The sequence below is a fragment of the Microtus pennsylvanicus genome, chromosome 9, assembly GCF_037038515.1.
Source record: "Microtus pennsylvanicus isolate mMicPen1 chromosome 9, mMicPen1.hap1, whole genome shotgun sequence".
Lineage (NCBI taxonomy): Eukaryota > Metazoa > Chordata > Mammalia > Rodentia > Cricetidae > Microtus > Microtus pennsylvanicus.
In genome coordinates, this window is record NC_134587.1 from 33,934,432 (window position 1) to 33,955,486 (window position 21,055).

Here is a 21,055-nt window from a genome sequence, read left to right on the forward strand (position 1 = left end):
GGAAAAGTCAACTGGCGGCACAGGAGGTGACAACGACAGCTTGTGCACTCACTTGGAAGTAAAGAGTCTGATCCTGTGTTGAGGGTAATCCATGATCCCAGGAGACTCAGTTTCTCTCTTGTTTGGGTCCCACTATATGCTCAGCTCCTTACAGAAACACCACCTGTGTCCTACTCAGTAAAAACCATTTAGATTATTCTGTGATGCAGGTGAGCTTGGATTATTTGCCAGTAATCCATTTTAGAGTCTTGCCCAGGGAGCATATTCATAAGCTCACAACCTCTCCTTAAGGCTTATCTTATCCTGGATTCCATCTAGACCATGAAAATCATTTATATTTTAGTGCTCATATTTCATCCATTCTTAGTCGTTGTTCACGGTTTTCATCTCCCTGTGTTTTCTGCCTGCAAATCCCCATGTACAGAAGTGACAACCATCTTTCAAGGCGCAATTCAAATCCTTCAGAGATGTGAGTACTCCCTCCTTTAAATCCTTAAGAAAAAATAAAAAGAAAGAAACAAAAACAAACATCTATTCTGTTTCCTATTTCATATCATTGTTATTGGCACAGATCTGGTAGGGCAAAGTCGTCTCTGCCTTGGTTATATATCCACGCCTTCTATGCAGCCTTAACGAGCAAGCTGTTCATTGTGGGATTTCAATACATATTCCAATGAAATCTTTTCCCACCCAGGCTGATATAAATAGCACAAACCTGATTAACTGAATGCATGCTCACATTAAAGGGAAGTAGATTATAATGAGTAGAGATGTTATTTGGATCAACTCTCCCACTGAAAACAGTGAAAATGTTGGATAAAAAAAAATACCTTTTAAAAATTATTTCAGAACTGAAAGTCGGAAATGGCAGAGGGGAATGTCATGCTGAAGTTTTTATTTGTGTATGTGAGGTGAGAAACAGACAGTGAACCTGAGTATCAAAGCAACATAACTTCATGGTCCTCTGAGGTCATTTGTTTATATTTCACATTTGAGGTTTGTTCTACACCACGGTGTAATAGGACAAGAGCCTGCCAAGCTTTCATGGAAGGACAGACAAGAATCAGTGCTGAGACTGTTCTTTTCTCTGGTTCCAAGAGAGCACAGAAGGGAAGTGTTGAGTAGGCTAAAATGTTAAGGAAGCAGAGGAGAGTCTTGTCCCCAAGAAGTTACAGTGTTTCTGTAGCTCTCCCATTTCTAAGACACAACCTGAGACTCTAATTCCACAGTCTGAGACAAGGCATCATGGCCTTACACCTGTTTTGAAACTACAAAGCACTCCCATAAGTAGAACACATGTATCCCAAACACAGGGCACACCCCTCCCACCACCACGATCACATTGCCATCTCGATGGTTAGTACACAGCCAAAGATGAGCAATGACAATCAGGAACCCAAGAAGCACGAGTAAGAGGCAGCAGAAACAAACGGAATGGAGTGAGCCCTGGACCACTGATGCTAAGCTCACAAGATCGGTCATAAAACAACCATTCCTCCTGTTTTTCCAAAAATTAAAATGGAGACTGGAAAATACCTGCAGGAAACAAGGAGCTATGCCAGCTGACAGAATAAATTTAAAGAAACAAACTCCTAGAAGTGAAAAAAATCATACTATCTGAAATTAGAGGAAAAATGTTTATCACATGAGAAGACTTAAATAAAGAACTGAAAGACACACACAGAAAAAGTACTCCCAACTGAGCTCAAAAAGACAAAAATACAGAAAGAAAAAAAGAAGACTGTTAAGACATTTGGAGAATACAGTAAGATGCTTTAACATGCTTTGGATGAGACTTAGAATAAAAATAAGGGCTACATCTGAAAACACAGAAAACTTCTAGCCGGTATTCAGGACCATAATAAGTGCAGCAACCAGCAGTGACCACGTTCTGGTCTGAGGTGAGCTGGATAAGCAGGAACAGGAAGCAGGAAGACAGCGGATCTGTTCCTTTGGATCTGTTCCTTCCTCTGTAGAGACTGACTTTCATTCTTTCTCTCCTAGATGTTTGGAGGGTTGCAGTGGCCTTCTGTTATGAAATGCCGACAATAGGTGATCAGTTACTGTTTGCTCTTCTGATTCAAAACACTGAAATGGATAAAAGTCCTGTTTCCTTTAAAGGGAGAACCATGGACCCAAAGCCACGTGATCCTGTGCATGTTTCCTGGACAAAAGTGGAACTAGGCTATTGCTGTGGAATCAACATGTTAATATATTGAATCCTAAACCCTTGCCATGCTGTTAAAAGCTGGGGTTGGGAGTGGGATCTGCTAAGAAGCCTTAATGTTCGGCCTGCTATGTGTGGGATTACAGAGAGATGGGACCCATGCAGGAAGGGCATTCTCACTGAACCCTAGACCTACCAATGCCTCTACCTTGGACTTTGCAGTCTCCAAAATCATGAGAACTTAGCATTTGTTGTTTGAGATGTGCCCCAGTGGTATGCTGTTGTAACAGCCCTAAGTGGGGGGAAGAGACAGTAACTGCAAACACTTCAGTGAGAAGAAGAGTTGCCAAACGTGGGCTGTGCGGATCAGTCCCAACATTATGTGAGATGCTGAATCAAGCAGCAGTAGTGAAGACCCATGGGAGAAAAGGGAATCCAGAAATGCTCAGGACATTCAGGAAGGAATATCTGAGTTCCAGATGAATGGATGCTTCATTTCAAGAGATATCTTTTGCTGCCTTTGGATACAGATTTTTTTTCTCTTCATGAAAGCCTTGCAAAACAGTATTTTCTTACATTTGTGCCATTTTGCCAGACAAGCATGGTGGTATAACAAAAATTCGAAAGCATAGGCAGATTGCTCTCTGTAAGTTCAAGACAGCCTGGTCTACATAACAAGATGGTCCAGGCAAGCCAGGGTTCCATAGTGAGAACCCCCCCCCCCATATATATATATACATATATACCAAATAGAAAATACATATATTACACACACATATATATGTATTCTCTATTCTATAAATATGTGAAACAAATCATATAAAATTAATGTGGTATAATAATATCTTTCCTATACCGCTGCCTAAATTATGTATGGTATAAAATGTTTATATAGTTAATTGATTTTAAATACTTATTTCTTTTAATTTATGTGTATGAGTCTTTTGATTGCATGTTTTGTGTGCCTGGTTTCAGTGAAGACCAGGGGCATCAAAGTTCCTGGAATTAGAAATACAGAGGGTTGTGAATTGCATTAAGGGTACTGGTAACTGAACCTGGGACTTGCGAGAGAGCAGAAAATACACTGAACCACAGATATTCACCTTCAAATATGTAATACATTGTTGGCAAATGTGAGAGCAGGTGATCAGGAATTGTTTGGAGGTGTTGTAACCCTGTGGTTCTACTTAGCTACTTTCATTCATTTTTTTGTTGATAAAACTACCCTGCCCTTCTTGTGTGGACTCCCAGCTGAAAGAAGTTGAGTAACTCCGTAAGCTCCTAAGTGGCAAAGAGAACTGGTCTGGTCCTCCGGGTCTGCCTTTAGCCCGCTCTGAGCTACCGCGATCTTTGTCTCATCTCTGGATTACCACTGTAAGGTGGCTCAGAGAGCTTAGAACACAGTTAACTCTTTAGGCCATGGTCTGCTCTTAGGACATCTTCGCCAGGCCCAGTAGTGGAAAGGCTTTTCCTCAGAACACAAGTGAACACCAGGGCTCAGTTAAGGGGTGTAAGAGAAATTCAGAAACTTGAGCACAAACCTCTTCCAGAATAAAACCACAGCATCTTTAATCAAGGCCTGGCAATCATTGTATCATTTCCCTGAGACTGGAGCTGGTAAATGCAGCCACCCCACCAGGCCTTTTATACTTGCTTAGAAATGCGTCCAAGAAGTTGACTAGCAAGACAATTCATGCGGCACAAACACACATCTGTAATTCTCTCTTTCCTCTACCACAGAACAGTCACCCCTACCCAGAGTCTGCTTTGAAGACAATGCATGCCTGGGAGAAACTAAGAGCACTGGAAATGGGGCCAGAAGTAATAAATAAAGACTGCCAAAAACAAAACAAAACAAAACAAAGCAAAGTCAATGAATTTCTTCTACAAGTCAAATGCATTGTCACTTTGTCACAACTCTGAAGGTTGCATTGGTGGCGTCCAATTCGTGAACTAACCTGCAACGTTTGCTGGCAATGGAAAAATTGATTTTCTTTCACCTTTATATAATTAAACAGCAGAGAGAATTGTATCTCCCCCATATGAGGAGATTAAAAATAATGAAATAAATGCTTTAATAGGAATGAATCCATCCCATTATCTCCATCTGACTCAGCTCCAGTGGGATTCTTCTCCCTCAGCAGGACAAGAATCATCTTCTTAGCATCAAGCCCAGGCAGGCTGGCACCTTCCCACTTCCTACCTTCCCCATAGAACGCATTCAAAAAGAAAACAAAGTCTCTGCCAGGGAGTGGGTGTTGTTTTGTGTCCAGTCTTAGGTGGTATTTTATGTTCCTTCAAATACTATCTCAACCTCACTGTAACCAGAAGGAGAAGCAAAACAAAGCCCTAAAACAAATTTCTGAAGTAATTTAAAATGCAACGGACAAAGATAATTTTAATTTATTCATCATTAGTTTGTAGATTGGACCTTACTGAAACTCCAAAAATCAGTCAGCCCCTTGCAGACAAAGGTGATTGAAATGATGGGGAACAAGCCACATGTGATCCTTTGTTCCTACTAAATTTTTCTTCTTTAAAAGACGTCTCTTAGCTAGAGTTCCCATTTTCTATTTAAAGAGGATTATATGGCGAACATGACTAGCGGCTGTAAGACAAAGAACCTGTCATTATTTTATTACCTGCCAAATATAAATTAGTTCCTTGTGGTTCCCTCCCGCCAGGCCACCACTTTCCTTATCACGTATCAAACCAGTAGGATAAGGCAGGTTAGTTCCTTGTGAAGAGTCCTTCATAATCAGCACCTGGCAAACAGTCTGCCTGCCCTTTCTTGCTCTTCATGGTTGGGGCTGTGTTCGGGCAGCAAGGTTTTGAGTTTAAGGTTTTACCAGTAAGGAACTCCAAATTGCTCCTGCTGGTACACATCTCTGTGGCCTGTGGGGCCTTCTTTCAGGTGCCATGGAGCAATTCCACAAATCTCACTTTGCAATAACCACAAGAAACAGCAATTGCATTAGGGTGATTAGGCGCAGTCATAAGTGCATTCACAAAGGTTAGCTGGATACAGTGGATGCCGTAGTTAGACTAAGATAAAAAATCACTTCGTTAACTTAGAGGGTTTTCTCATTGGCAACACCCTTTATTAAGGTGCCATTTATAAAGTGTTTATTATTATTTATTAATGTGGGAGGCACTTTATAGAATGCAAGATAACAACTTAAATCCATGTATTAAAGATGTGCATACATGGTTTAATACGATTTACGTCTTATAATATTCTTTAAAGCAGACTCCCATAGTCTCATCCGTTAAGCATTTATTACTAATGCATTTTATAACACGCTGTATAATACATTATTTGGGAAAGTAGCAGCATTTAGTGATTATTTCATAAATAAGAATAAAGCACTTATAAATGGCGCCTTAATTTAAAGTGTTACCTTCCCATTATCATATAGCCGCTCGCCATCCATCTCATTTGTGCGTCTTCTCCAAATGCAGCCCTCAATAAACCAGACCCTACATTCTGTTTTCCCTTCGTCTGATTAAGAGGTTATTGCATCATTTCCTCCATCTGCTTTTGGGTGTAGGTAGCTTAGAAACTTTGGTGTGAGAGCTGATTTAACCACACTTTCCGTTCCACACTGTTTCTGAAAAGATGGTAACAAAAGTAGAGACCTACCATGTTGGGGAGAGCTTGCTGCTTGGCGTCTTTGTAAAATTCAATCTTTGGACCAGAAAGAACAATCCAGGACGTAGACCAGTTTTTCCTTTTAGGGGGGAAATAAATAAATAAATATGTCATGAGTAGAAACGATCATTTATGAACTATGCCAGGAATTTGTTGTGGTTGCAGACTATTTTCAATGGGTTTTCCTAAAAGTCTTCTATTTATGTAAATCAGTTCAGTGGAAGAAAACTCAGATAATAATAAACACAGTAATCTCTTGAATTTTAAAGTTTTTGACACATAAATAAAAGTTTCTGAGTTTGTAAATCCTCTTCAATGCCCTCTAACTGATCAATGGCCATGTTTATTTCTACCCTTGTGCCTCCTCACAGGACCGAAACATGAAAGTTAAAATGTTGGAGGCTGCTCCGTCACTGCTCCATTTTGTTGATGTAGCACAACTGAGAATCTGAGAGCCTGGCCAGCTCATGACCAGCTCATGTGCCGTCCTTTACATCAAAATGCTTTGACATTCGCCAGCCATCGGAGAATTACACAAGGGAGCAGAGGTGTGTGTTCTCCTCTTTCCCATGAAAGTGCCAAGCATTGAAAGAACCAGCGTTAACTACATTCGCTCACACTGTCTCTTCTCGAGTGCCATTGAGCAACATATTTTTCATTGATTTACAGGAAATTTTGATGTAGTTATTGACTAGGCATTTTTATTCCCATGAATTTAACTTTTCCCTAAAGAAATAGGACCAGCTTTCCAGGTTCTGACCATTAAGATGAATTACACATTCCATGTTAATTCTGCTCTCAAAGTATAAAAAACAAACAAAAACAGAGATTGCTTTAAAAAAATTGCTCATAATAGAAGAGTACATTGGAAGAATGACCCCTGTGTTTAAGAATACTGATGTGGGAAGATTTCAATGGAGCCCATAATATATACTTTGCTCTATGCTGTGCAATTTACCTAGAACCATTTGCACCCAGCTCAGCCCCTTCCGATTATTAATTCCATCCATCAGAAGTCCAAATATTGCTTCCCTCAAAGTACATTCATGACATGTAACATGATGAATTAAAAAAAATACTTCAAAATTTTTCACTTTCATTGCCTTCATTAAAATACAAGCCCCCGGGCAAGAGAAATCATTTCAACATTATTGGGTATTTTCAGAGCCTAGCCCAGAGTCCTGGAGAGTCTAGGAGCTAAATGGACATTTATCTCATCAATGAGCATTTTGGCCTAAGAAAAAAGTCTCGATGTAGCCGTAGTTAAAAAGATAGTGAGATTACAGATTTTTCCTTCCCTTTGTATTTCTTAGTTTTACTTGTTTCTTTAACTAAACACATTAGTGCTTCTGCATTTGGAGTATGTGTATTAGTGTTGGGAAGGTTTTCTTTCTCAGGTGGCAAAACTACCAAAAAGAGTGATATGCACAGGTTTCTACCATTGAATTACATTGTTATTGTTTTCTCTAGGTTGATGTTTATTTAATTGTATTGTATTGCTCTTACAAAAAGTGATGAAAAAAAGTTTACAGAAAAGCTTTCACTCATATAAATAGAAAACCATACGAAATGTGCAACTATGACGTATTTTTGTGTATCCATGTACATAAGATTTTGTGTAATTTCTTTCCACTTTCTATTTAGAATCATGAGCAGTAACTATAAAAGCCATTTTCTTTAGTATGGCTAATGCTGACATAAGGAATGTGGCTGCTCTTACATTAAAGCCGTCTGTTTTTCAAAGGTATTTATTTAGTCCTATTTCATGTGTTTTTGAAGTTTGCCTGTGTGTATGTGTTCATGCCTTGTGCCTACAGAGCCAGAAGAGGGTGTCAGGTCTCAGAGAACTGGAGTTAAGGACAGTGTGAGCCACCACCCTGGTGCTAGGAACCAAAGTTGGGTCCTCTGGAATAGTAGAAACTGCTCTTAACTGCCAAGCCATCTCTCCAGCCTCCTGAAGCTTTCTTAATGATACACCAATGTATTACAAAAGAACAGAATAAACAGACATGCAAGGAACACATACAGAATTTCATCAGACAATAACATGCTGTTGGACTCACTTGTTTTCAGATGGGTAGTCAATGTTTCAATCAAATTATGGAAAGTCAGACAGCAAGAGAAAAATATAGCATGTTCTGTCTGGATTACTGCCCACTTCTCTTTGTAGATACCAACAGAACTAAGGTGAATTGAATCAGTAACAGCCTTCGCTTTAAGCAATTCACAGTATTAGATGACTTCAGAAAGAAGAGCGGGAAGCCCAGAGCTACCGGTCAAGGCTAGTCTTCTCTATCGTAGTCCTCTTTGACCATGTGTGGTGAGAGCGTGAAACCTCCTAACGGGATGGACCCATATTCAATCCACCTGCTATGCTTCTCAGTCGAGTTCCTGTCTTCTGGCAGGGTGCTCGCACACCGTATTTGCTTCCTATCTATAGAAGTTCCTAGAGAAATAGTTCTGGTTTGAATCTGTTTCAGATGTTGATCGTTTATAGAACTTGCTGGAAAAACTCTTCTGTTCCTTAAACTTCTAACTGGAGCGGGTTACACAGGAAGTCCATGAATTCCAGTTACGTCACCTCTCTGTCTTAGGACTTTAACCGGTATCTCTGGTAGGTTGGCTGGAAGGACAAACGCTAATGCGTAAGAAAGAAGAGCTGGGAAGCTTAGCCATGTGACCCTCTGTAATACCCTTGTCTGGTGCTACTCTAGCCTAGTTTTGTCTGTCTCAAAAATCATCTTTATTGTGTCACAATGAAGAGGAGCGCTGCCCCAACAGCGGAATTCTACAGCTTGAAAATCTTGTCAAAATAAATAATAAAAATGCAGCAGACAAATTTAAGACCCTTTCACTTCAATCTCTCCCATGATTTCTTTTGAAAATACCAGTGACATAATTTTTTGAACAACTAGTAAAAGTTTATACTCTTGCCCAAAACAATGAAACTCCTAATGTTCCCATGGACTAATGCAGAAAGCTAGGTGCAGAGAATTTAGACGACTTACTTAAGACCACATGAGCACGAAGGCCAAGTCCAGTTTCTCTGAAAATGCACCTTGTCGTCTATGGAATCGATGACCTTATGCTGTATTTTTACAAGATTTAAGCAGTGCTAACTTGATTAAGAATATCATCAATGTCAGCAACATAGCCTTGGCTGACTCCCTCAATTTTAAAAGAACTATTTGTGAGAACGAGTCAGCCATTTAGGCTGCCTTACTAATACTTTACCAAATTCTTATAAAGAAGATTAGCAGTCTGACCAGTCCCCAGCTAGATCTTCTCTACTTCCCACACCTTTCAATCATGGGAGCTACGGTGGAGCTTTGACTCCTGCTTGCTGCACAGTTTACCAGCGGTGTTCTACATACATCACGTATCAGAATCACTTAGTCACAAGTACCTGCTCACATACATTCCCAAATCATTCCAAGGGCAGGTTAGAAAAGGAAAGATAGTAAGCAAAAGATAAAAAGGAAGGTAAGATGTATCTCCAGGGTTTTTGTCAGTGACTAGAAGACTCCCCTAAAGACACAAATTCCCTGAGTAACCCTTGCATATGGGTGAGCAGCAACTGAGGAGAAAACTGCAGTTTACTGAGACTGTGTCTTCCTAAAGGCACACAGTCATACAGAAGACATTTAAGGATTTGACCCTGAGGCCTACACTTATTCTGATGGATGAGCTATCTCCGGGGCAGGGGCATGCCTGCACTCTCCGATTCTGCAAGCTCTATGAAGAGTTAGGAGAGGAGAGCATGCTCTTGGAGAAGCTTTAGACCTTATCCTCCTGAGAGCAGAGATGCCTGTCTTGCTGGTTCCAATCTTCTGTACCACCTCCTGCTGAGCAAGTGTGTTCCTACACCAGTGGGAGGCAGCTAAAACCTGCACACTCCAAGAAAGTTCAGGTCCCCACAAAGACTTCAAGATATTCAGTTAGGAATTTCAGCTAGTCTTTTAGGGATCAGGAATGAAAACGTTTTGCAGTTTGAAAAAACAAAATACGTGATATCTAATAAGATAAAAGGTCATATAATTTCAAAGCCAGAAGTACTAATTCATATCCGATCAACTGATTTTTGATATGGGCAATTGCCAGGGCATTTTAGGCGAGTGGAATACTTCCAATAACTTACGAAAACAAACTGTGAGTTGTGAAGTGGAAGAAATGGAAGGTGAAACAAAGTAAAACCAAAACAATAAAAAGCCCCGACATAGGCATCAGCTTGACATTCTACCTAATGGACACCGGATGGCAGCACATAACAGCAGCAGATACCTGCTTGGCTGCGGGATGGAAATGACCCTGAAAATACTCCTCTGCCATCTAAGGGTCTAGGACATTCAACTGTCTCTCAAGGCTTTCTGCCCTGCACTCCTCCTCCTGTTCTTTACCTACACATCAACAAGCCAGAGCAGAGGAAAATACACGTGGAGTGACATCATCAATTCCAGATTCTCTTTGGGTGACCTGGTGCTGTTGCCTGACTTGGTTACTCTGGAGTAGATTTGAGTCCGTGCTGTAGCATGAGTGGGGGATCTATCCAAGTGCCTATGATTTACCGTAAAACCCTTCAGACTCTTGGAGAAGCAGGTCTGAGAACTTCTGTGTTCTCTCTCATATTTTAAGCTTCTGCAATATAACTCGATAAGAATTGCGTCAATGAGACAATTCTTAGGTATAAAATGCACATTTCTTTCAGGGTTGCAAGAAGAGGGAGGGAGGCAGGAAGAGAGGAAAAGAAGGAAGGAAGGAGAGTTTCAAGGGGCCAGAGTGATTGGGTTTGTGTTAATTTATTGACAATCTGAACAGAAAGTACTAAAGAAAATTATGTTCACATGGGACGGGGACTTTAGTATCACAGTCTAAAGAAAAGGAAATATGCTGATGATAATGATCAGTGCGCGTGCGTGCACCAGCACACAGTCTAAGTTCTGAGCCTGTGAAGAAGAATATTCCACTAGTAGTAAAGGTGACCACTACAACCCCTTTCAGGTTTGTTTTCCTGCCCGTTTTCTGTCCACATTCACACCAAGTATTGCCAATGTCATTCTAAGGGGAAAGCAAAACGAGATCTAAACGTCATAAGATGTACGGAGCCCCAGAAGAACCAACAGAGGAAAGGCACACATGCAGAAATGTGTGAGATACTGAACACGTGAGAGCACATTAGCAGGTGCCTTTTTTATCCTTAAGCTCTAGGAACTAGAGAACAAAACCAACCAAACAAGCAAACAAAAACAATCCAAAAAGCCATGACTAAATCATCACGGAGCTTCAGAGAAGCCAGAGCAACTTCCTGCCACGAGAATGCAATTCCCGAAATGAAAACGTTCCCGAGATTCATCAGAAAAGCTGAGGCATAATTTCAAGGTTCATAATTAAAAATTAACGTTGAATGCTGAATGAATCCTGCTTTCAAGCCTGCCAGTATATCGCAAGGGAAATGTCCATAACCTCATTTCAAAACAAGGCTAAGTTTGGGGCCTTTTATGAATGTAAGATGAAACCAACAGACTCTTTCCTGCCACCTTCCCCTAGCCGCATGAGTAATTTGTTTTTCCTTATGCAAAGGAAAACATAGGAAAGAGAGAAATAAAGACAAGTGAAAAAGATAACAAGGAAAGACAAGTTCAGAATAGGGAAAGATGTAAAATGTAAATGACAAAGCATAGATTTAGACATAGAAAACTTTGCAGAAGTTTCCAATTAACTATTTTTTATTAATATTAATAAATGACAGCCAAAGCTCTCGGGACCAATGGTGGCAGGAAACAAAAGAACAGGTACCGCTTCTTGGCCTCACACAGTTAAAATCAAGAAGGGACACACAAGTGCGTTTCAAGCAGCCCAGGGTAAGATGCTGGTACAAGTACAGACTCTGGCAAAAGGAGCAGTTAAGGAGAAGACGATTTTAGATTTGCAAAACAAGATGACTTAAGTACTTAAGTACTAACATTACTATCACAGTGAACCATGTGCTTGGCAGAATAAGCATTTATTATTGTGCTTATTAGCTCATTAAATTTTACTAAAGTGATATAAGATCCTTGATGAATGGGAAACAGCCCATAGAAAATATCACATAAGCAATACAAATTATGATAACTAGATGACGTCATTGAATAATTACTAAATGATCCATGTGATAAAACCTCTATAATTTTTCAAGGTTATGACCTGCCTGACCTGCCTGTTACTGCTGATAAAAGTATAAATTTTGACTAAGCAATGACAATGTATTGCAAGAATAGTATGTTCTTTTCCTTAATGTGTGGGTGTGGGAGAGGGTTCACATCTGCGGTTGCACTCATATGTATGTTGTAAGCGTGTGTGTGTATGTGTGTGTAGTTGCCTGCTCCAGTGTTCACCTGTATCGAGGCCAGAAGAGGACAATAGATATCTGTCCTGTCATTGTTTTGTTTGGGCTTGATTAAATGGCAGTGAGCTCTCTGCATATACATTTGTCTCTAATCGTTCCAGTCGTTTTCCTGTGGGGTTTGTTTTGGATATTAGAACCCAGGTTCCTGTGTGGAAAACACTGTTACCCAACTTCGTCACCTCCGCAGCCCCTAAGATTCATTAGCAGTCATGCAATTTGATCAGGCAATCCAGACTTAGAATTGATCTTTAGAAAAAAATATAAAGAAAAAATGACAATAATTAGAAAATATACTGCAGTTATAACACCTTTAGTATAAAACTTGACTCAAAAATTAAATTAAAATGATAATAGAAATTACTTGGCATATTATAGCTCATGAAAAGTATATAAAAATACCTTTTAAGTATATAAAATATTGACTATTTTATATAAAAGTATATATACTAAGTATATAAAAATGTTGACTATTACATTTAAAATGTTCACTATATTAAAGCATCTATATTAAAAGTAAAAATTAACTCCACGAATTTAGGGAGATATTTATAATGTCCAAAACAAAGTATTGTTGTCTACGGTTTATTTTATATTCTCTCAAACAAGAAAAAGACAAGACACACAATAGTGAGTAGTCAAAGCTCTTGGATAATGCATTCTTGCAATGCAGAATTTGAGTGACTCTAAATGAACAATTAAAGTCACATTCAACTGTAATACCAATCAGTGGAATGGGAATGAGAGCAGAAACAGGGAAACAGTCTGTGGCCACATTTTTGACTGCATGAAAAGTAGAATGTTGGGTTGGCTTGGGTTGGGTTCTGGAGAAATAGAATCCCTTTTGCCATGCAAGACAAACGTGTGTGAGTTTCAGCAATCCTTCAAGAGCCTGTCAGTAGCACACAGCAGATGCCCAAGAAATTTTAATTCCTGAGATCAGTTCCCCAAGAGAACTTCTAACAGGTTCCAAAGAAACAATTATGTATGATTTTTTTTGTAATGTTTTAGATCCAAGAAGAGTTAAGGATAACTTGTGTCTTTGTGCCTGGGGGACTTGTGAAAATAAGATTTGGTACAAATACAAAATGGCAAGTGGGAGACAAAAAGGGTGAAATGGGCTTGATATAGCATCACTGCAGATATTATTACACTAATATTGGGTGAGCATGGCAAAAACCATGAGATTTTGAATATAAAACTCTTTATGCAACATAGAACACATTAATGTACACATTATCATCAACAATTATTTTGTTGATTTGTTTCAAACACCACAAAAAAAAAACAAATAGATGTATGAATAGGGGATTTAAAAAACAGGAGCTTGATCTGAGAGTAGAAGAGAATATGAAGTAAAACCACCTAGGGTTCTTGCACCAATAAAATATCATAGCTCTACAACTGAAGGGCATCATTAATTCAATTCACCACACCTGAGAATTTTAAAACAAGAAAAACTAAACTTTATAAAATTATTTAAAAAAACTGAAAGAATGCTTAGTGGCATACAAGCTGATTGAAAAACCAGTAAAATAGAGTACACACCGATGCTTATATGAATGTAAGCTTCTCTCTAGACGCTGTACACAAATTAAGTTTTTATGAAAAATATAGCAAACGCACAGGGGTACATATACTGAAACACTATGCACCGTGTTCGTGAGAGTTTTCTGGGAAGGGGCTGCTCCCTGCCACTGATGCTTCTGATCCTTACTTCTAGGAGTATGTTACAAGACTGGCTAATGGGGCACGGAGGCGTGTGCTCCATGGAGCCACCACAGAAGGCCAATTGCTTTGTTTTCATGGCGCCCCTGTTTGTGTGATGGTGGAGAGGAACAGTGACCAATGCTATCATTGTTTCTGGCGCCAACACAGCAGGGAAGAATGAATGAGTGAGCTGGAGTTTCTTGTGTTGGGATAGGGGTGGGGACTCATGTGGTTGGTCGTGTAACAAAGGGTTTTGGCCAGCTTGCTCTTGCTGTACCCTCCACATGCCTGAGTTTTGATTATAGGATGAGGTTCATGGGCAAAAAGGGTACACGGCTGAGCTAGTCAGGAAATGATTCTCACCTGTTGCTCTTTCAAAGTTTGACTGGCAGTTCTCCGGGGACAGAGAAGGCCAGACCTACAGCTGCTTTGCATTTGATCTTGTGCCTCTTCTATGGTACTTTTGAAGAAAGGTGGCTGCCTGACTCCCAGGAAATATCTTTGGGAAGATCCAACCTTATTTAAAAATTAGAATAGCTATTGTAGACACTGGAACTACTTCATTATATTTTCTTTCAAATAAATATAAATTTCTGTCCACTATAGCCATTAAACCAAAGTATCTTTCATTCTCTAATGTTAGCCAAAGCATCTTTATGGTAACATATTGTGTAATGCAATTAACAGTTGTCCTATTGTATAGCTAATTAGAATATTGATCTTACTTAGTTATAACAGTAAAGCACTCCCAAATAAATGTCTCTTAGTTCGAGTACTTCCATGCACCTTTATTACTTGTATATTCCATACTATAAAGCTAAATATAGAATACACAATGTATGAAATAGCAAAAATTCTAAAAGGGAGATGACTATTTTAAAGCCCCCCTATAAACAGCATAGCAAGCATCTTTCATGACCCAAAAACCAACCTGTTCTTCTTTCTTGAACACTTTTATTGTTCCTGCCCTTCACTCCAGGAAGTTTTTTATAATTTTTTAAATTTCCCCCACCTATCTTTTGTTCATGGTTTTCTTTTTCTCTTCCTTTTTTTTTCTTCTAAATGGTTTTTAATTTTGAGCTACAAATACAGTTCAAATCTATCCTTCATAAAACTTCTCTGGGTATTGCAGAGAGATCTTTATATGCTGCAAATGAATTCATTCAACAACCCAATCTGTTAATCCAGAAACCATGTTTCCCTTTTTATGTTTAAAGATTTCTAGCCCTAAGAATTTGAGGCATCAGCCATTTTTACATTCTGGGCAACACTATAGAATGCAATGTCTTTCTTTAAAAAGTATAATCATTTTAACAATAAGGGTATCAACAATGGTAACAGAAGGAACTGTTCTAGTTAGGTTTGGGTGGCCTTGCGTCTCAAACATTATCAGTGATACAAGCTGAGGATATAGGAGACTGTGCCGTTATGCAACAGAGAGTTGAAGAAGTTTCATTACCTCAGTTTCTTTCCTCCATCTGCAATTTTGGCTTTTTGAAGATACCCTTCTTTTTCAACCATCTGCAAGGAAAATACATATGTTAGCACTGTGACAAAGTCCTCTGCATTTCCGCATGAATGAACCCAAACTTTCTAAGCTAGAGTCATTGCAGTGATGGAAACTTCCCGCCCCAGAGCTTTATTAATAATACATACAAGACTTATGGGGAGTGCATACAAGATCAAAGTCTTTACTAACTCTGCGTGTCGAATGATAGATTGTGAGGATGTATGTGAATGGATTGTTTGATAGTGATAGAGCACCATGCACTTCCCCTTCTGTGTCGGGAAGTCACTTGCTTAAAACATTGACTTCAGTCTCTCCTTAATCTTACCAGAGAAGCTCTTCATTTATGCCCTCCCCACACACCTGCCAAGGCCAGGAGAAAGGAAAGCATTAAATGGAACAAGAGATTGAGCCTGATGGATCATGGGAAAACACTACAATAGCACCATTTTGTTCATTTTTCCAATTAGCCAGCGACAACGTAGCAGAGCGCTCATTGCCATCTGAGCTGTGTAACTGCTTCCCTTCTCCCCACTGGTACTGTTGGCTTTCATCCTAACACAGTTGCAAACTCCCTGAAGGGCATGCAACAATTTACTGCAACACAACAGAGGTGTTCGGTAAGTTCCAGGCAAAATACATACAAATGCCGATTATAATATGTTGATTCGCAGCATAGTCCACAAGCTGCTTCAGTTTCTGGGTGGCACATTTGTGCCCTTCTGACTGCCTCGTACATCCTATTGCAGTTCTTGGCCTTGGCTCCCTTCAAAAGAGTAGTGTGTCACGCTTTCCTCATGCTCCATGTCTAACAACTAACGGTCATATTCCCTCAGAGCCACCAGTGGGATCCATATCGCTGAACACAATATTTTACCCAATGTATCTCAAACATTCCGATAATCCAAAACAAAATTTCAACCCATTTTAAATTTCTACCTGTACGGCTTTGGTCAGATGGTCTTTGCATCATGGGTAGAATTGCTTTTGAGGCTTCCCACTCCCAGTTTCCATTTGCACCATTTTCTTATCACTCTCTTAACACCTATCAGATAATGCTGCAGTGGCTGGCTTATTTACTTACACCTGCTCCCATGTTTATGAGTCCACTGAAGGCAAATGATTGTCTCTTTCATATTCTGTGGGAATCCAAAATTACCCCAATTGGATTGTGTGAACAAAGACATGAATGAGTGTATGCATGAATGATATTTACACTTATAGAGCAAATTGTAAAAGTCAAAACTGTTCATTGGTGAGTGGAAAAGACAGTTTGGAGTAGTGAGTTATCTCAAAGACTAACATGGTACCGAATAAAGTATTGCCACTTGTAAGACTTGCTCTGCTATAGATAACGCATAGGTGATCTTTCCCTGATTCCTACATTGTTATATTCCTAATACAGTGGAAAGTACTGAGCTTTCAAGATACATTTGATAAGTACATTTTATTTATTTTATAAACTATAAAAAATTATTTCAGTAATGACAATTGTGGTAAAATAATTTTCATATAGGTTGAGATTATGTCTCTTCCTTCAGTTTGCTTTCCACAAGTCTGAAGAACCCAATGATGCTTTCAGGGTTGAGATTTCGAATCATAGCGCTCATGGCATTACCACTCTATGTGGAGATGTATCTCTTCATGTGCTTTGACCACCCTCTTATTCTAGGAATACTTTCCATCTCTTTGGTAACAGAGAATTTTGTTACCGCTTAAAAACCATGTAAGTTTAACTCTAGGCATCACTGATGTCTATAAATTCTAGAAACAAAAGCACTTCCAGTAGTCATTAGCATCGCAAAGGAAGTCCCTTCTATTATCAATTGCTTTGTTCTTATTTGCTTCAATTTCTTATGAAGATTAAGAATTACCCAAACCCTGAAATATTTAGTATTAAAAGCTATAAAACCCTCTCAATCCATTCATATTCTCGACTAAGATGATTGCTTTTTCAGAAATATTTCATGCAAGACCCCCAGTTGGACATTTAGAAAACTGTATTGATGGTAACTATGTAAAGGGAAATGTGCAAGGACAACATTGATATCCGCACAAGATGAGACCACTGGAGCATGTTTGAGGTGAGGTGTATAAAGGTCTCTTTCAGTTAGACCTTTCTCAAAGCCACTTGAAGTAGGTAGCCAAAGGCTTTTTCATGTTAGGACTCAGTAAACATGTTATCTCTGTCATCAGTGGCAGAATAATTTTCCAAGGGCACTGGTCAATATCATGGACTCTTCAGGAATGACCTTCTAGCAATCCTGGGAGAACAAGGGAGAAATGCTGAATAGCAAGTCAGGTCTTAACTTTCAAATTCCAACATGCCTTTCAGGCCACAGACAGACCTTAAAAACTGTAACTTGGCAGTATTTTCTGCTATTAATTCACTTAGTACCACCACGAACAGCTGTACATTTCTAAGTGTATGGTGCATACACACACATATAAATGTGTGATATGTACGTGCTTGAGCTTCACACCCATGTCTTACCATCTCTCTCAAACACACGTGCCCTCTTCAGGGATCAGATTTCTCTCTAGACATTGTTTCTCTTATATTTTTGATGCACATTCGCTGCCTTGACAATGTTTCAATTAATGATCCTCCATTCCCTCAGATAGCCACTATGCACACACAAGAGTTGCTAGATTCATGAGACAAGCCTTCTCTTACTATAGCTTAGACTCTATGGGCTCACATCAAGACATCCTTTCTTCTTGGAGGACTGATAACACTATTCCACTTCTCTGAGATTATCCTTTAAATGGGACCAATAAGTTCCAGTTGACTTCTTGCACTGAACAGGCTGCCTTGTTCAGGTGCCACACTGGTGAAAAAAGGCTTCTATTGGATCAACTTAATTATGTGACTATCTAAGGGATTGCCATCATACATTGAAATTTCCCCTGTTCTTCATACCAGGAAGCAGTCACAGTGAGCAGTTTAGGCTGAGTGGAAGGAGGTATTAGGGTAAACATAAGATTGCTAAGGATTGTACATCTGGATTTATACATAGTACCTTATTAATTGTTTTGATAGTCACATGACCTGAAAGAAGAATGATTATGAATTTCAGTTTATAGTTCAGACATCTGGGGCTCAGATTGTCTTGTCTTCAATGATTTACAAAGTTAGATATGGGCTTTAAATTTAAACCTAGGATTCCTCCCATGCCAGATTCTAGGCCAAACTGAAATTCATTAAAGGAATCCTAGCACCCAAACCATGTATACTTAAGAAATATCAGCCAGTCTTTGGATTCTAAATGTGGCTTTTGGAGCTATTTTTTCAGTGCCGGCTAGAATCCCTATTTAACATTGCGTGGCAGGAAAGATCAGCAATTTGTCCAGGCTGGATGCCAGCCAGTCTGCCAGTACTGAGGAAGTGCTTCAGCAGCATCCTGTGTGCTGAGACACAGCTGACGAGAATGAATGGCAGTGGAATTCCAAGATGGTACCTGTTTATAAACCTAGGCAGGGCACGACAGACAGGGAAACAGGGATGGAGAGGAGAGAACTTTTGATCGATGGGTACAAGTCTAACAAACATGAGCTTGCAATCTCTTAGACACTGCAGGGCTTTGTTTGTTTGTTTGTTCGTTTCTTTGTTTACATGAATATTTCATGTTACCGTTTTCAAATGCAAACAATAGTTTCAGCTATCTATACTGGTACTGGTACACTGAACAGTTTTGCTAAAATAAACTGAGCTAAATTAGAAACTTTCTGGCAATTTGGTTGAGAATTGGGCTTTCAACCACACAGTTAATTTGCTTTATAATATCTACTCAGATGATGGGTTTCATTTTTTAGTCTCCCTCCTTTGTTCTTAGTCTGTGTTTGTTGACAACCACTGACACCATATTCAGCTTCTTAGGTCACCTGATACAGAAATTCCGTGTCTCAAGTAGTGAGAGTCAGAATGCCCCCCTACTCCCCCAATAGGTGCTATTGTCAAATAGGATTGCCTTTTCTGTGCTATAAGTTTGAGAGAGGCCTCAATTTGAAGCCGGGGTGGTCCCCTTGAAAGGAGGTTTTACAATGTGAGTCGTGACTGGCGGATTGTCTAAAGAACATTTGCATCATTACTCCACGACTGCAGCCCTGAACCACTGTAATTCTCAAACACATAGCATTCATTTACTTTCACATATAATAATAAGATGACTACTGAAGTTATAATAGCGCACAGTGTTTTGCTGATAGTCATATTTGATGATTTCTATTTAAAAATCAAATGAAGTAGGGAAGAAAGCAGAGAAAAATGTAGAGCTCAATAAAAAATAACTAAAAATGCAGAAAAAGTCAAATGAAGATATTCTTTGTCACATCATTTTGTTCCCTCCAATGCTTCTCTTTCCTTCTGTAAGCATCTTTTACTTTACTTATATACTCAGAAAGAGACATTTTGTTCTTTTATGTGTGTGCGTGCTTTCTTTTCCTTGACATTTTTCTCAAGTTACACTACGATACTAATCTTGATTGTTAATTTGAACTGGATGTAGGAAATACTATGAGATTACACAAGCACACCTGTGGGTATGACTGTGAAGACATTTCTAAAGGCATTGACACATTAATTCAGATTTTAATGCATTATTAACAAGTAGTGGAACTGTGCGAGCTAGCTCTTGGTTAAAGGAAGTGGTTCAATGGCAGGGAGCAAGAGAGAATAGAGGGGAAGGAGATTGAGAGGGACAGTGGTGAGAAGAGTTGGAGAGGTTCTTGGAGACTTGGCTTGCTCCCTCATGTTGGCATTCTGGTCTTCTTGTTTTCTAGGAAGTGAAGAATTGCTTCTACCACATATTCCTGCTGCTGCTAAAGCCCAGAAACCTAAGACTTAGCACTCTAAAAAGGTGGCATAAGTGAAATGTGCCCTTGGGTATTTTCTTTATTGTATATATTTTTATCATAACTGCAAGAGAATTAACAGACACATATACACACTTGCAAACACAGATATGCAAATATACATATTCTCTCACACACAACCCCCTACAATCTCATATACATATACATTCCTACTCCCCACCACACAAGCACATACACTCACATACACTCAAACACACATATTCTCTCTCTCTGTCTCTCTCTCTGTCTCTCTCTGTCTGTCTCTGTCTCTGTCTCTCTCTCTCTCCCTGCCTCTCTCTCTCACCATTTCTTCATTGAGATGCATTGTTTTCTTTTTAGTATATCACAGTTTCCGTCATCCTGTATTTGATCTACTGGTAATGTGTGCAGGTTTGTAGTGCTCATAAGCTATTAAGAGAAACCTTTATTCTAGTTTTGTTCAGGGGAGTCCAAATGACTCCCAGAACAACATAGACCATTGCTGCTGCCCTTAGTTACGTCCCTGAGGTTGAATGTAAGTCCCTGTTGCTGAAGATATTATGTACTTCAGATCCAAGACTCAAAAGATTTGAGCTGGCTCTAACCTGATAGCTTACTCCCTGAGGACTATTTTCTTTTCTAATTTTTAATTTTAAATTTATCATATAAAATATTCTAATCATCTTTCTACTCTCCTAAGTACTCCATGATCACCCCACATTCCTACCCACCAAGCTTCATGTCCTTTCTCACTCTTAAAATAACAAATTTAAACAAACAAAAGTATGTAAAAGTATAAAGGCA

The 21,055-nt window shown here is 39.3% G+C and overlaps 1 protein-coding gene across 1 annotated transcript in view; it reads right to left on the reverse strand.

The window, feature by feature from the left end:
• Arhgap15 (Rho GTPase activating protein 15) overlaps positions 1 to 21,055 on the reverse strand; it is a 606,047-nt gene that overhangs the window by 500,730 nt on the left and 84,262 nt on the right. Inside the window, exons 4-5 of the mRNA XM_075985303.1 lie at positions 15,371 to 15,432; positions 5,811 to 5,898 (exon numbers count right to left, since the gene is read on the reverse strand). Coding sequence (XP_075841418.1) covers positions 5,811 to 5,898; positions 15,371 to 15,432 — 150 coding nt within the window. The remainder of the gene's footprint in view (positions 1 to 5,810; positions 5,899 to 15,370; positions 15,433 to 21,055) is intronic.